Source organism: Halichoerus grypus, chromosome 5 (assembly GCF_964656455.1).
Source record: "Halichoerus grypus chromosome 5, mHalGry1.hap1.1, whole genome shotgun sequence".
NCBI lineage: Eukaryota > Metazoa > Chordata > Mammalia > Carnivora > Phocidae > Halichoerus > Halichoerus grypus.
Genome location: NC_135716.1, coordinates 183,320,578 through 183,333,612, shown reverse-complemented (window position 1 = coordinate 183,333,612; position 13,035 = coordinate 183,320,578). Strand labels below are relative to the sequence as shown.

At 58.9% G+C, this 13,035-nt stretch overlaps 1 protein-coding gene across 1 annotated transcript; it reads left to right on the top strand.

Annotated features, from left to right (window-relative positions):
- On the top strand, positions 1 to 13,031 carry RNF207 (ring finger protein 207). The gene is made up of 18 exons (XM_036064496.2): positions 1 to 364; positions 486 to 929; positions 1,573 to 1,705; positions 2,836 to 2,980; positions 3,058 to 3,139; positions 3,214 to 3,289; positions 3,365 to 3,490; positions 3,897 to 3,943; positions 4,191 to 4,263; positions 4,352 to 4,420; positions 4,871 to 4,939; positions 5,021 to 5,118; positions 5,976 to 6,162; positions 6,311 to 6,496; positions 6,766 to 6,817; positions 7,141 to 7,258; positions 10,936 to 11,016; positions 12,046 to 13,031. Exons 2-18 carry the CDS (start codon positions 739 to 741, stop codon positions 12,215 to 12,217), a joined length of 1,905 nt encoding a protein of 634 aa, XP_035920389.2. The 5' UTR covers positions 1 to 364; positions 486 to 738; the 3' UTR covers positions 12,218 to 13,031.
- The last annotated feature ends 4 nt before the right edge of the window (positions 13,032 to 13,035 follow it).

Sequence of the window (13,035 nt, the reverse complement as noted above, 5' to 3'; positions counted from 1 at the left end):
CCCGGCGGTCTGCGGAGGGGCGGCCGCTGCTCTCTGGCGCCCCCAGTTGGCCGTGGAAGAAATAGGGACCCGCAGACTCACTCGCGTCCCGGCCCCAGTCCGCAGGGAGAGAGCGGGTCTAGCCCAGTGCCTCCGCACCCCCGAGGAGCCCAGAGTCAGGGTCCTCGGGCCCCGCCCTGCGCGGCGCTCCTGCGGCTCCGGGCTCCGTTGTCCCGGGCGGGCGCCAGTCAGAGCCTCGGACCTTCGCCCCGCGCGGGTTTTTCCAGCCTCGGGGCGAGGCGCAGCCGCCGGCCTGGGAACGATGGACGCGAGCACCGTGCCCGAGCCGTGCTGCGGCCCGGCGAGGAAGGGGTGTCGCCTGCAGGTCACCCAGAGGACACCCGGAGGGGAATTCCTGGGGTGGGAGTGAGGGAGTGAGGTGGGCGAAGTGGAAGCAGAGGCGGCTAGACGGTGGACAGGACGCATTGCCCGGTCTGACCTTCCAGGGCCACCAAGGGGGCAAGGGAGAGGCGGGGAGCGCGCACAGGACCCCTCCGCACGCCTCCTGCCCGTTCTCCCTGCCCCGGGCGCTCCCAACCGCAGCGCTCCACGACCGCTGGACGCCCCGTCGGGTGCGGGCCGGGTAGAGAGGAGGGAGCCGCGCGCGGAGGCCGAGGGCGACGCGGGGGCTGGCGCGGGCTCCGCGGCCTGGTCCCCGCACCGGGCACGCCCCGCTGCCTTCCTGAGCTCTCCCAGAAGATGTCGGGAGCTATCTTTGCGCCCCTGGAGGGCCTGGGCGCCCTGGACGCTGCGAGCGGCCACCCGCTGGTGTGCCCGCTGTGCCACGCACAGTTCGAGCGCCCGTGCCTGCTGGACTGCTTCCACGACTTCTGCGCCGGCTGCCTGCGCGGCCGCGCCACCGATGGCCGCCTCGCCTGCCCGCTGTGCCAGTGAGTGCCTCCAAGCCCCAACAGACACCCGCCGCGCCCGGGGAGGTTGGCTCCGTGTGGGTGGGGAACTAGGTGTAGGGAAGGCAAGGTTCTGGCTGCGCCGCACCGAGCCCGCACCTCTCCGCACCGCAGTGCGCAGGCTCCCGCCCATTATACGGAGCAGGTTAACCGAGGCCTGGAGTGACCGGCCAAAGACCTTCCATAGAAAGTCCGGAGGCAAGAGCGAGGCTAGAACATAGGTCATGTCGCCTCGCAGTGCTGCTACCGTACAGGATCTCGGCACAGCGGTCATAACACTCCCAGAAATCCACTTTGGGGATCCCTTGAGTCTTAGGTCAACATAAGCAGGTTATGTTGGCTCGAGTTACTAGTGGTGTCCCTAAATTTGTGCAATGCAATGAGAGGCGGTTGAGGGGGAGGTTTCCACCTTTGACATTCCAGGCTGCCACCAACCCCAAGGGCCCCCAGGATTCACCGAGGATGGGGCAGAGGGAGGGACAGGGTCAGAGTGAGCACTGGGTGAGATATTTATAGCAGATGCCAGGCCCTATTTTTAGTTCCAGCCTGGAATGTGGGGGGTGGGAATGGAGATAGGGAGCTGTGGGGAAGGGGCATCTGGATCTTGGCTGTAGCTTCTCCACAGACACCAGACGGTGGTGAAGGGCCCCAGCGGGCTCCCTCCAGTGGATCGGCTGCTGCAGTTCCTGGTGGACAGCTCAGGGGATGGCACGGAGGTGGTGCACTGTGCCAACTGTGACCTGGAGTGCAGCAAGCAGGCAGGGATGCCTGGGGGTGGGCCGGGACCGAGGGTGCCAGGTTTGACGGCCCTGATGCTCCCAGTGTGCGCCCAACATGTCCTTAGACCATTATCCGTCAGTGGATTCTCCAAAACCTAAGGCACCCTGGATCCCAAATGTGGGCCCCATTTTACAGGTGGGGAGACTGAGGTCCAGAATAAGTGACTTGAAGCACTAGCAGATAGTGGCAGAGGTTAAAGTCATTTGATTTGGGGAGAGCTTACTGGTCCCCAACTCAGGGTGGAGTTGTGACCTCCAGGAAGGGCGGTCCAGTGCACAGGCTTGGCCTGTCCTTCAGGGCCCACTGCTACCCGGGGAGCTGTCTGCAGCTACCTGCAGCCCAAGGGGAAGTGAGGAGAATGTGCTAGTGGGGAGGGGTGTTCCTGCCCCCCCCCGCCCCCTCCCCCAGTCTATGAAAGGAGCAGAGGCTAGGCTTCAGGCTGGGCTGTGAAAGACACATGGGACTCTGACCTGTGGAAGCTGTGTGGGTGGGGGGGGGGTATCCCAAGTCCCAGGAGGACAGCCCTGCAGGATCAAAAGCTCTGGGTGTGCTGGGCTAGTACTGGGATAGGTGAGCTCCAGCAGTAGAGAGATGACCAGCAGGAGGATAGGGGCTGGAGGCAGGGAGAGCAGGGGAGGAAATGGCCTTGAATGCCAAAGTAAGGAGTTGGGGTCTGTGCTTTCATAGCCATTGCTGGGGTCAAAGCCACAGCTGCAGCCCAAGACCTGGACTCTCAGCCCTGGCTCTGGCCTAGGGAAGGGGCACCAACTGGCCCTCATCCCCTTTCCTCTCCCAGCCTCGTGGTGACTCCAGATGGCCAGGGTGGGCACTGTCATTTCGCCACTATTGAGGGTGCCAAGGAGGGCTTGAAAAGCCTTCAAGTTTGAAATTTTGTTGTAGGTAGAATGTTTCTGCCACGCCCCACCCCCCCTTCACTGTCTCTTCTCATCTGTAAACCGGGTATATTAGAGCGTCAGGATCACAGGAAAGGGCTGCACGTAGCCGCGTGCCTGCCCCAGGCTGAGACTGATGCGCTCAGTGACAGGCGCGGGCTCAGGCTCCCCAGGCCGTGGGCAGGCTGAGGCTGCGCTCGGTCCTCCGTCCTCAGGATGCAGAGACCACGTACTTCTGCAACACGTGCGGGCAGCCGCTGTGCGCGCGCTGCCGCGATGAAACGCACCGGGCACGCATGTTCGCGCGCCACGACATCGTGGCCCTGGGCCAGCGCAGCCGCGACGTGCTCCAGAAGTGCAGTGAGTGCGGCGTGCCGGGTGGGGGCCCGGGGCCGGGGTGGGCCTGCCCGGAGCCCTCACCACCGCCCCCGCCGCAGCGCTGCACGCGGAGCCCTACATCATGTTCTCCACCGACAAGAAGTCGCTGCTGTGCATCCGCTGCTTCCGGGACATGCAGGGGTGGGTAGAGAGAGCGGGAGGTGAGGGGGCAGGAGGGCGGCCGGGAGCGGGGCTCACGCGCGGGCTCCCCGCAGGGAGAGCCGGGCGCACTGCGTGGACCTCGAGTCAGCCTACGTGCAGGGCTGCGAGCGGCTGGAGCAGGCGGTGCTGGTGAGCGCGGGGTCCCCCGCGCCCCGGGGCCCGGGGATGTGCGCGCCTGCCAGGCTGAGGCCGCCCTGTTCCCAGGCCGTGAAGGCCCTGCAGACGGCCACACGCGAGGCCATCGCGCTGCTGGAGGCGATGGTGGAGGAGGTGCGGCGCAGCGCGGCGGAGGAGGAGGCCGCCATCCATGCCCTCTTCGGCAGCATGCAGGTGAGGGGCGGTGCGCGCTGGACGGCCACGGGCTGAGCATCCTCACCAGCCATGAGCCGGTGCCCACAACAGCCCACCTCCCGCGCCTGGGGCGTCTGCATTGAGGCAGGGCAGCAAGCATGGAGCTCCTTCCAGGAGTTACTTAGTCACGTGGCCAGGAGAGGTCCAGCCCCAGGCTGGTGCTAGCGGGGAGGCGTCCCCCCCAGGAGGTGACATTCCAGGTGAGGGCACCAGGGCTCTCAGGCGGGGGGGGGGGGGGGGGGGGGGCGGGGAATGCAGGAAGGAAGGGCTAGGAGGCCAGAGCCACAGCCACCCTAGCCAGCTGCGCGCTGGGCCCCGGGAGGGGGTGAGCGCTGGGAGGGGGCCGGCTGAGCATGCCCAGTCAGAAGCAGGCGGTCCCTCCCAGGACAAACTGGCAGAAAGGAAAGCGCTGTTGCTGCGGGCCGTGCAGAGGTGAGTGGTGGCGGGGTCTCCACCCCCTGCCCCTTGGCCCCACTGCCTGGACCTGGGCAGACCCTGCCCCACCCTGGGGAGCAAGACCTTGGGGTGAAGAGGGCAGGGTGGCTCAGGGTGCAGGAAGTGCTGACAGGGAGGATGAACCAAGGTGGTGGGGAGATGGAAGTTCCCGCTTCTGAGGTTCCAGCTAGGTGGGGGTGAGCAGCCCTCCCCTCCGAGATGAGGCTGCCCGCCCCTCCCCCAGCCAATACGAAGAGAAGGACAAGGCCTTCAAGGAGCAGCTCTCCCACCTGGCCACTCTGTTGCCCACCCTGCAGGTAAGGGGAGCTGGGGGTTCAGGGCTGGCCACCCCAGCCCAGAGGCCTCCCTGCCCTGGCCAGGTACTGAGTAGGGTCCCCCCCACAGGTTCACCTGGTCATCTGCTCTTCCTTCCTCAGCCTGGCCAATAAAGCTGAGTTTCTGGACCTGGGCTATGTGAGTCCCCCTAGCTCCTGAGGGGTCTCCCCGCTCCCGACCTGCAGCCCACCCTGCACAGCCGACTGCCACCTCAGGGCTTGGCAGCCTGCCACTTCAGCTGGACCAGGGCTCTCTGGGCTTACCTTCCCCTCCTCCACACCATCATCTGCAAACCATTTAGGGGCCAGCTGAGTCCCTTTTAAAAGGACAGCGAAGCCTGGAAGGGAGCATGAGCCTCCACTCCCCCAAAGCGTAGAGTGTCTACCGGGAGTCCAGCCACCCCCGACTTTCCTGTGGATTTGGGGGCTGGGGTGGTGTAGGGGTTCTGGGACAGTCCCAGGGAAGGGCTGGAGCCCCCAGTGCACAGCAGGTGAAGTGCCAAAGACAGCCCTGCCTTGGGGGGGCATGGGGCCTCACTGTCGTCCCCACCCCCCCCACATGGGCCTGAGCACCCTCCTCTCGCTGCAGGAGCTGATGGAGAGGCTGCAGGGCATCGTCACACGTCCCCAGCACCTCGGGCCAGCGCAGAACAGCAAGGTGCACGACGGAGGGGGCTGGGCTGGGGCCGTGGGACCAGCGGGTGAAAAGGCCGCCTCACCACCCACTCCTGCCGCCCAGATCACCAGCGACCACCGCGCCGAGTTTGCACGCTGCCTGGAGCCGCTGCTGCTGCTGGGGCCACGCCGGGCGACAGGTGCTGGGGGCGGCACCAACACGTGAGCAGCTGGGGTACCCTCCCTGCCGCGGGGACGGGCTGTGGGGGGCGGCACAAGGTACCCGTCGCAGTGGGGACTGGCTGCTTGTCGCCCTCCTCAGAGGCTGGAAGTCCCTGGCCGATCTGGCGCAGAGCCTGGTTAGGGGAGGATGGGGAGGAGCCGGGGACTGTCCCCAGCTCCCACTGCAGCCTCCGCCACCCAGAACGGGGCGCATAGGGACTGAAGGGAAGGGGCAGCTTGGGGTAAGGCCTGATTTCCGGGCCTTAGTCTGCAGAGCCAGAGACACAGGCGTTAGGAGAATGCCTGAGCTGGATGTATGTGCCTGGGACCCCAGGGCCCCAGTCAAGGGAGACTGGGCATCAGGCCAAATGTCCAGAGTCCCATGTGTGAGTGAACAAAGTTTACTCTGGACCAGCCCTGACATGTCCCGATGAACTCTTGTCTGTACGTTGACACTTCCCTGGGGAGTTTTTTAAAACACCATGCTGGGGCGCCTGGGTGGCTCAGTGGATTAAGCGTCTGCCTTTGGCTCAGGTCATGATCCCAGTGTCCTGGGATCGAGCCCCGCATCCAGCTCCCTGCTCCACGGGAAGCCTGCATCCCCCTCTCCCTCTCCCTCCGCTGCTCCCCCTGCTTGTGCTCTCTCTCTCTCTCAAATAAATAAATAAAAATATTAAAAAAATAAAAAAATAAAACACCATGCTGATGTCCTTGGTCTTGGGTGGGGCTTGCAGAGGCTTTTTCAGACCCTAGGTGGTTCTGGCGGGCAGTCCAGGGGAAGAGGCTGAGAGCCTGGAGTAGGGGAAGACCCTCCCAGCCCCCCCCCAACTCTGCATTCACACTGGCTCTCTCCTCAGACTAGCAGCAGGCTCAGGCCCCAAGGTGCTGATGGGGCCCAGCTGCCCTTCCCCAGTGGGAAAGATGGTGGGGTCACCGGTCCAAAAGCCCACGCTGCACCGGTCCATCAGCACCAAGGTGCTGCTGGCGGAGGGGGAGGACACACCGTTCACAGAGCACTGCCGCCACTATGAGGACTCCTACCGGGTGAGTGGGGCCAGGGAGCTGCGGGCTGGGAAAGGCCCCACCCCTTCTCACCAAAGTGCAGTAGCCAAATCTAGTCCTGGCCACCTGGCCCCCACAGTGAACACAGCCTCGCAGGAACCACAGGCACTCATTGGGTCTCCCTGCACAGCGCCTGCAGGCAGAGATGCAGAACCTGAAGGACCAGGTACAAGAGTTGCACCGGGACCTCACCAAGCACCACTCGCTCATCAAGGCAGAGATCATGGGAGACATCCTGCACAAGTCGCTGCAGGTGGACGCGCAGATTGCCTCGGAGTACGCTTCCCTGGAGGGGATGAGAGCAGTCTTCCAGGAGGTAGCGACTCCCCTCCCAGGCACCTAGCCCCACCTGTCACCTTATACATGGGTTACCCCAAGACAGGAAGGGGAGAGAAACAGGACCTTGGCCTGGTCCAACATGAGGCCCTCGTGTGGCAAGCTCTGGAACTGGGGTCTTAGCCGCCTGGAACCATGTGAACTAGCTGGGGGTGCCCTATGGCCCTGAGTAGCTAGAGGACAGAAATGCCACCAATGGAAATTCCAACTCATGGCTGTATACAACGTCCAACTCACTTTCTCTTTCAGATTTGGGAGGAATCCTACCAGCGGGTGGCTAACGAGCAGGAGATTTACGAAGGTCGCAGGCAACTGCTGCTGGGTGCACCCCTTTCCTGGAGCTAACCCACGTGCTGGCAGGGGCAGGAAGTCAGTTACCCACTAACCAGATACAAACTCCCATGCTCTTCCCCGTAGTCCTTGACTTTGCCCCACAATTGCTAATGCCCCAAAATGATGCATATGAGGTCAGGATTCAGTAAGCAGAATGCCTTCACAAGTCCTACGTTGCCCTTTAATTAAAGAGGCAATTGCTGAAGTAGTTGGGATGTTTAGATGGTACGAGGCTTGACAGTAAGAACCTGAAGCCAACAAGACCCAACGCTCTGGCCTTGGCTCCCACAGCCCAGCTCCATGACCTTCTTCAGCTGAAGCAGGAGAATGCCTACCTGACCACCATCACCAAGCAGATCACGCCCTACGTCCGCTCCATTGCCAAGGTGAAGGAGCGGCTGGAGCCCAGGTGAGACCAAGGCGTGTTCACAGGAGAGCCAAGACACTTAAGAATGTGTGTGGGAAAGGTGCCACACATTCAGAAGAGCTCTTTTCAGGAATTCAGTGGGTCAGGGCATGAGAGTTTACTCAGGGCATCTGGGCAGACCAGGTTCTGGACATCTCCAAAAACACAGAATGAGTGGGCTGCTTTGAGTTTCTGCTTCTAGGCACAAAATCACCCACCTCTGGCCCTCAGGAATAGGTCAAAGCAAAAGATACTTCTTGTGGGTGTAATGACAGCCCTCAGTAGATCCGGGCAACAGGACATGGAAGAGAGCACAGAACTTCCTCACTACATGCTTAAGCCAAGTCTAGACAAGGCTAGGCTCTCAGCACTGTACTTGGGCATCAAAAGGTGTTACAGTAGCAAAGGGATGTTGGTGGCAGGTCCTCAGTGTGCCTGTCCCTTGAGTTACCTGGCCCCAGGGTGGGCTGGTTGCCCTATAGGTCTGGTGCACAGCAGTCAGCCTGAGCTCTTCCTCTACCACCCTCTTGGGGACTCCCATTTGCCTCACCCCTGCCTTTGATCTCTTTCCTATATCCCACATTTCCTCTTTCGTGGTTTGGTGGAGTCCACCAACCCACCATAGTTCTTTGAACAAGGGTGCACAGGAGGTCTATATTTTGGACAGCACCAGTCTGAAATGTCTTTAGTCTGCCTTCACACTTGACTGATAGTTTTCCCGGGTATCGAATTCTAGATTGAAATTCTAGATTGGAAATGATTCTCCTTTGACAGCATCACTGTATTATTTTCTAGCTTCCAAGGCTGTCTTTGAGAAGTGTGAAGGCATTCTGATTCCTAATCCTAGTGACAAGACCTACTTATTCTCTTTAGAAGCTTGTGGAATTTTCTCTGGTCCCATGGTTCTGAAACTTCCCACTGGTGAGGGTCTACTTCCATCCATTAGAAAGGACCTGGTCCTTTCAGTCTGGAAGTTCATGTCCTTCAGTTTTGACACACATCTTTTTGAACCAGTGAGTTGATTTCAATTTTTCTCTTTCTGGAATCCCTATTACTGAATATTGGCTTTTCTGGGCTGGCCCTCTGATTTGCCTTCTCGGTGTTTTCTTCTATCTCTTTGTCTCTCTGCTGTACTTTCTGTGAGATGTCCTTTTTCTTCCAACCCTTGTACTGAGTTCATTTTTTTGAAGAAAATTTCCAAGAGCTATTTTCAAAATTTCATTGTTTTCCATTTCCAAGAGCTCTTGTTTTGTACCCTAGACTTTTTTTCACAGCCTTCTGTTGTTTCACGGACATAGTTTCTTACCCCTCTGAGGCTGATAGGTGTTTGTTGGTTTTTTTCTTCCTCAAGTCTGTTTCCTCCAAGTTTGTTTGTTTAGGTTTCTATCTTCCACGTTAAAGGCTTTTGTCTGGTCATCTTTGATCATGTGCTCATATTAGGAGTTGGGGGCAGGGGCAGACTGGATGCTCAGGGCACGTGGGGGCGCTTCGTTGCAGGGGATCGGGGTAGGCAGGGCTTTTTTCTGTTTTCCCCAGCCTCCTTCCTGAAGGCCACCACGTGGAGCACTTGCAGGCACAGCTGCTTTCCAGCAGTTTTCACCTGTGTGTGGTACCCTCCCAGAGACTAACCCTTTGGCGGGGCACGGGAGGGGCAGCTGCTCTGCGGTAAGGATCTTGACTGTCACCCCCCTCCCTACTTCTGTCCCGTCCTCCCTGTTGCAGAGGCGAGGAGGCTGCCAGTTGCTGGGCCCGCTAGGATTCTGTGGTGTGAACGGAGCTGGGCCTTGGCTTGTCCCACTGTCCACTCTGAGCTTGGGTTTCTCACGTCTGCTGAGGTAGTTAACCACTGACTACGTGCCCTCCAGCTTCAAACATTTTGGTGTTACCCCTTTCTGTTCTCAACCTGGAGAAGTTTCTTCCCCTATTGTTTTGGCCCCTTTACTAGAGTTTTATCGAGTTTGAGGAAGAAGGAAAATTAAAGTGTGTGCAATTGTACGTTCGTCCAGAACTTCCAAGCCACCCTTCAAGTGAGCCTTCTGACATGCGTGCGGAGAGGTTAGACTCGGCACAGCTCCCGCACAGTTGTGACGGCATCCCGGCCTACCCAGGACTAGCTGCCGTGTCTCCTCGGCACGCAAAGTCGTTTACTCCACCTACCGAGCAATTCCGTTTATAAAACCTCAAAACCAGACACAACTATCCTCTGGCATTAGCGGGCGGGATGGTGATGACCCCCGGGGGGACTCTGGACGGAGGTGATTCTGGGTGCCGCCTACCCAACTTGTTCAGGCTGTGCACACGTACCAAGCCTCGTTCTTATAATTGGTGTGCATTTCGTTCTGGGCGCTCTGCTTCGGTGAGAAACTAGCTTCAAGTAATGTGCTCCTGGAGGCCTGGCTCTGTGGGGAAATGGCGCCTGTGGCCAATTTTGGCAAAGGGAAAGGAGCTCAGGCTAGAGCCCATTTCCTGGAGGTCTGTGGGGAGGAGGGAGGCTGCCTCTGTCCCTTTCCAGGGCGCCATTCTCCAGGTGTCTGGTGTTGCTGCCTCTGCTTCCTGGTCTTCCACTGCCGGCAGCCCCACCCCGAGCCCGCTCCTGTGGCCGGCTGTGGTCAGTGGCCTCTGGCCGCAGCCCTCGGTCTCCCAGCAGTGCTCATGGCGTCCTCACCACGCTCCTCTCTTGTTCTAAGGCAGCCCACACTGGTTTCCCTCCTGCCGCTCAGGGTCCCTTCTTAGACTGGCCACTCTGCCACCTCTGCTCAGTGCCCAAGGGTCAGCTCTCCCCAGGGCCCAGTCCTAGGGCCTCTCCCCATCCCACACCCTATGCTGAAGGGGCTTCATCCATCCCCCCAACTTTAAAATCCCACTGCGACACCGACAACCTCCAAGCCCTTCCAGCACAGGCCCTCCTGAGCTCCAGACCCCTCTCCAACTGCCCCTTCCTGGGGGTCTCCACTTGGACACGTCTGTCACGGGTGCCTCAGATCCCCAATGGCAGGACTCCATATCCTCCCCCACACCCCCTGCAGTGAGGGGCATCACATCACCCAGATGCCCAAGTGAGAAGGCCGGGGACCTTCTGATTCCTTTCCTTTCCTCGAACCATTTCCAACCAATCCAGGAGTCCTGCTAACATGACTGTCTCAGCCCACGGTTGTCCCCATGGCAGCCCCAGGGCAAGCCACCATCACCGACCCTCTCCGGCCCCTCTAGGGTGTTCCATAGCTAATGGTCTTCTTAAAGCCTAGACCTCCCATCACTCCAGGGCCTTACAGCCCTTTTGGGACCCTCCTTGTCCACCTCCAACCACACTAGCCCCTCACCACACCCCAGTCATAATGGCCTTTCAGTTACCCAGAGAAGTCAGACCAGTTCCCCCCTCCCAGCCTCTGCCCGGAATGTTCTTGCTTCAGACTGTCCCAGAGATCCTCTCCACACAGGTCTCTGCTCCTGCCATTCCCTGCTGCCTGGTCCTGCAGCGCCTTCTTCCCAACCTCGGCACGTCTTCCTGACCACAACACAACTGTCCTGAGAGCAGCCCTGGCCCTCGGTCAGTATCTGAGGACCAAAACCCTAGGCAGGTCTCTTGAGTGTCTCATTCAGTTTGGCTCTGTCTAGAGAGCTGCAGGACAGGCAGCGGCCGACTCTGCTGCCTTCAAGCCTCCGGGAACTCTCTCACACAGGCTTCAGGCGCCAGTGGACGAACAGTCGGAGCACCTACAAAACACGCGTGATGACAGCGCCAACAGTGAGACTCAGGCCAGGTAAGGCGAGTCTTCCCAGCCCAAGTGGCAAGTGATTCAATCTCAGAGACAAACATGAGGCACAGGGACAGGCCCCGGGTTTCTTTCCCATTTGGCCCAGGCTTGACGCTGACCAGCTCTATGGGCTCGGCTGGGTCTGGTTGTAAAATACAGGGCCAGAGAATTCACGGAGGACAGAGGTGGCCGGCGTTCTAGAATTATAAACGGCCATGGCTGCTGCCTGCACTGCTCACACCTCCGAGGGTTGCAGACTGGCTCGAGTGCATTTACACCAAGTGACTCAGAGTCACTTAAATGAGAAAGTGACTGAGGGTCATTTCTTGATGTGAGAGCATCACTATTCACTGGAGACACGGTGTTTGCCAAAATACTTGCCAGAGGAAGAAAGGAATGCGCAGGAACAGATACATCACTGTCACAGGCTGATCTTTCAGTATTCTGCTCTCAGTTAAGTGTGCTCGCCACAGGGCAGAGAACGGGGCTGCAGAAATCAGAGCGGGCAGAGCTTGGAGGACATGGCGCAGTCTGCTGCTGTGACAGGCCAGAAACTAGTCTCACCCTCCCTGCCACCACGTTCTGCTCAGATGCTCCAGGGGAGTGTCCGTTCAAACCTGTTTTCACCACAAGGCTCTGAGAAGGCCTGAACTGCAGATGTTTGGGCAACTAAAAATCATTAGAAATGGGAGGAGAGGGGCGCCTGGGTGGCTCAGACGGTTAAGCATCTGCCTTCGGCTCAGGTCATGATCCCGGGGTCCTGGGATCGAGTCCCACATTGGGCTCCCTGCTCAGCGGGGAGTCTGCTTCTCCCTCTGCCTGCCGCTTCCCCTGCTTGTGTTCCCTAATAAATAAAATCTTAAAAAAAAAAAAAAAAAGAAAAAAATGGGATGAGAATCCTTTAGGAGATGATACAGTTCTGGTTCACCCATGGGTGCTTCCAGAAAGGCTTCCCATTCCAAAAGCCTTGGCCCCAGTGGATGTTAGTGCTGGCATGGGGGTGGTGAGTAGACCTCACGTCAAGTGTTCCTTTAGGAATGACCCAGTGAGTGTCACAGAGAAGAGAGAGAAAACATCAGAACCTAGAGGGAACGGCCGGACTCTGAACAGCCTCACAGAAGAGCCTCCACTGAAGAATAAAGACCCTCATAAACCCAGACAGAAGAACGGGGGTGATATCCCCACACGGAGAGAGCGCCCGACTTAGCAAATGGGACTGGTCCTGAGGGGTGGGTATTTTACAGCATGCACATCAAGACTGGGATATTTAAGAAAAGGTTGTTCCCATCATGAAACAAAGGGTAATCACTAAACAGCAGAAGACCCCAGAAACTGATAGGTCCTCATTTCCGATTCTTTGGCCTGAGCTGAGCTTCACTCTTCCCTGTGTTCGCACTGCACGAAGTCTTGGTCCCCATCATGCGGCTGCGGACGGCATCCCGGTCCATGTGGAAAAGCCCTTCGCTGCCCTGGCACCCCCTTCGCGTCTGCATGCGGGGCCCCGCACTCCATCAGCCCGCACCAGTCCAAACTTGAGACAGGGAGACTCCAGCACTGTGCAGCTCTGGCCCTGCTGGTTCCACCCAGCAACCTGAGCACGGACTCGGCAAAGACGAAACCCCACTCCGGTCTTCTCCTTTCACACAAGGACTGAGCTCACGGAGCAAAGCAGCAGCCGGTGGCGTGTGCGGCAGGAGATGGTCACAACTTCTCCACAACTTTTTCTCGCTTTTCCAGTTGCCCTTTCTGTCAGGTGGAATGTCACAAATGCTTAAAACGGAAAATTAACCCAGATGACCGAAAATTTAAAGTTTTGGAGGTAAAATGTCCACACAGCCACATTTTAAGCAGATATCCAGCTTATTCAGTGGTTCCAACAGCAAATGGCTTCCACATGCCAGGCAGACCAGCACATCAACACACGAAAACATCACATCAATATCCAACACCTCTGCACCTGTTTTGGAGCAGGGACACTCATTCTGGAGCATCACAAACCCTTGGGAGCCTAATGGGCAGGAGGAA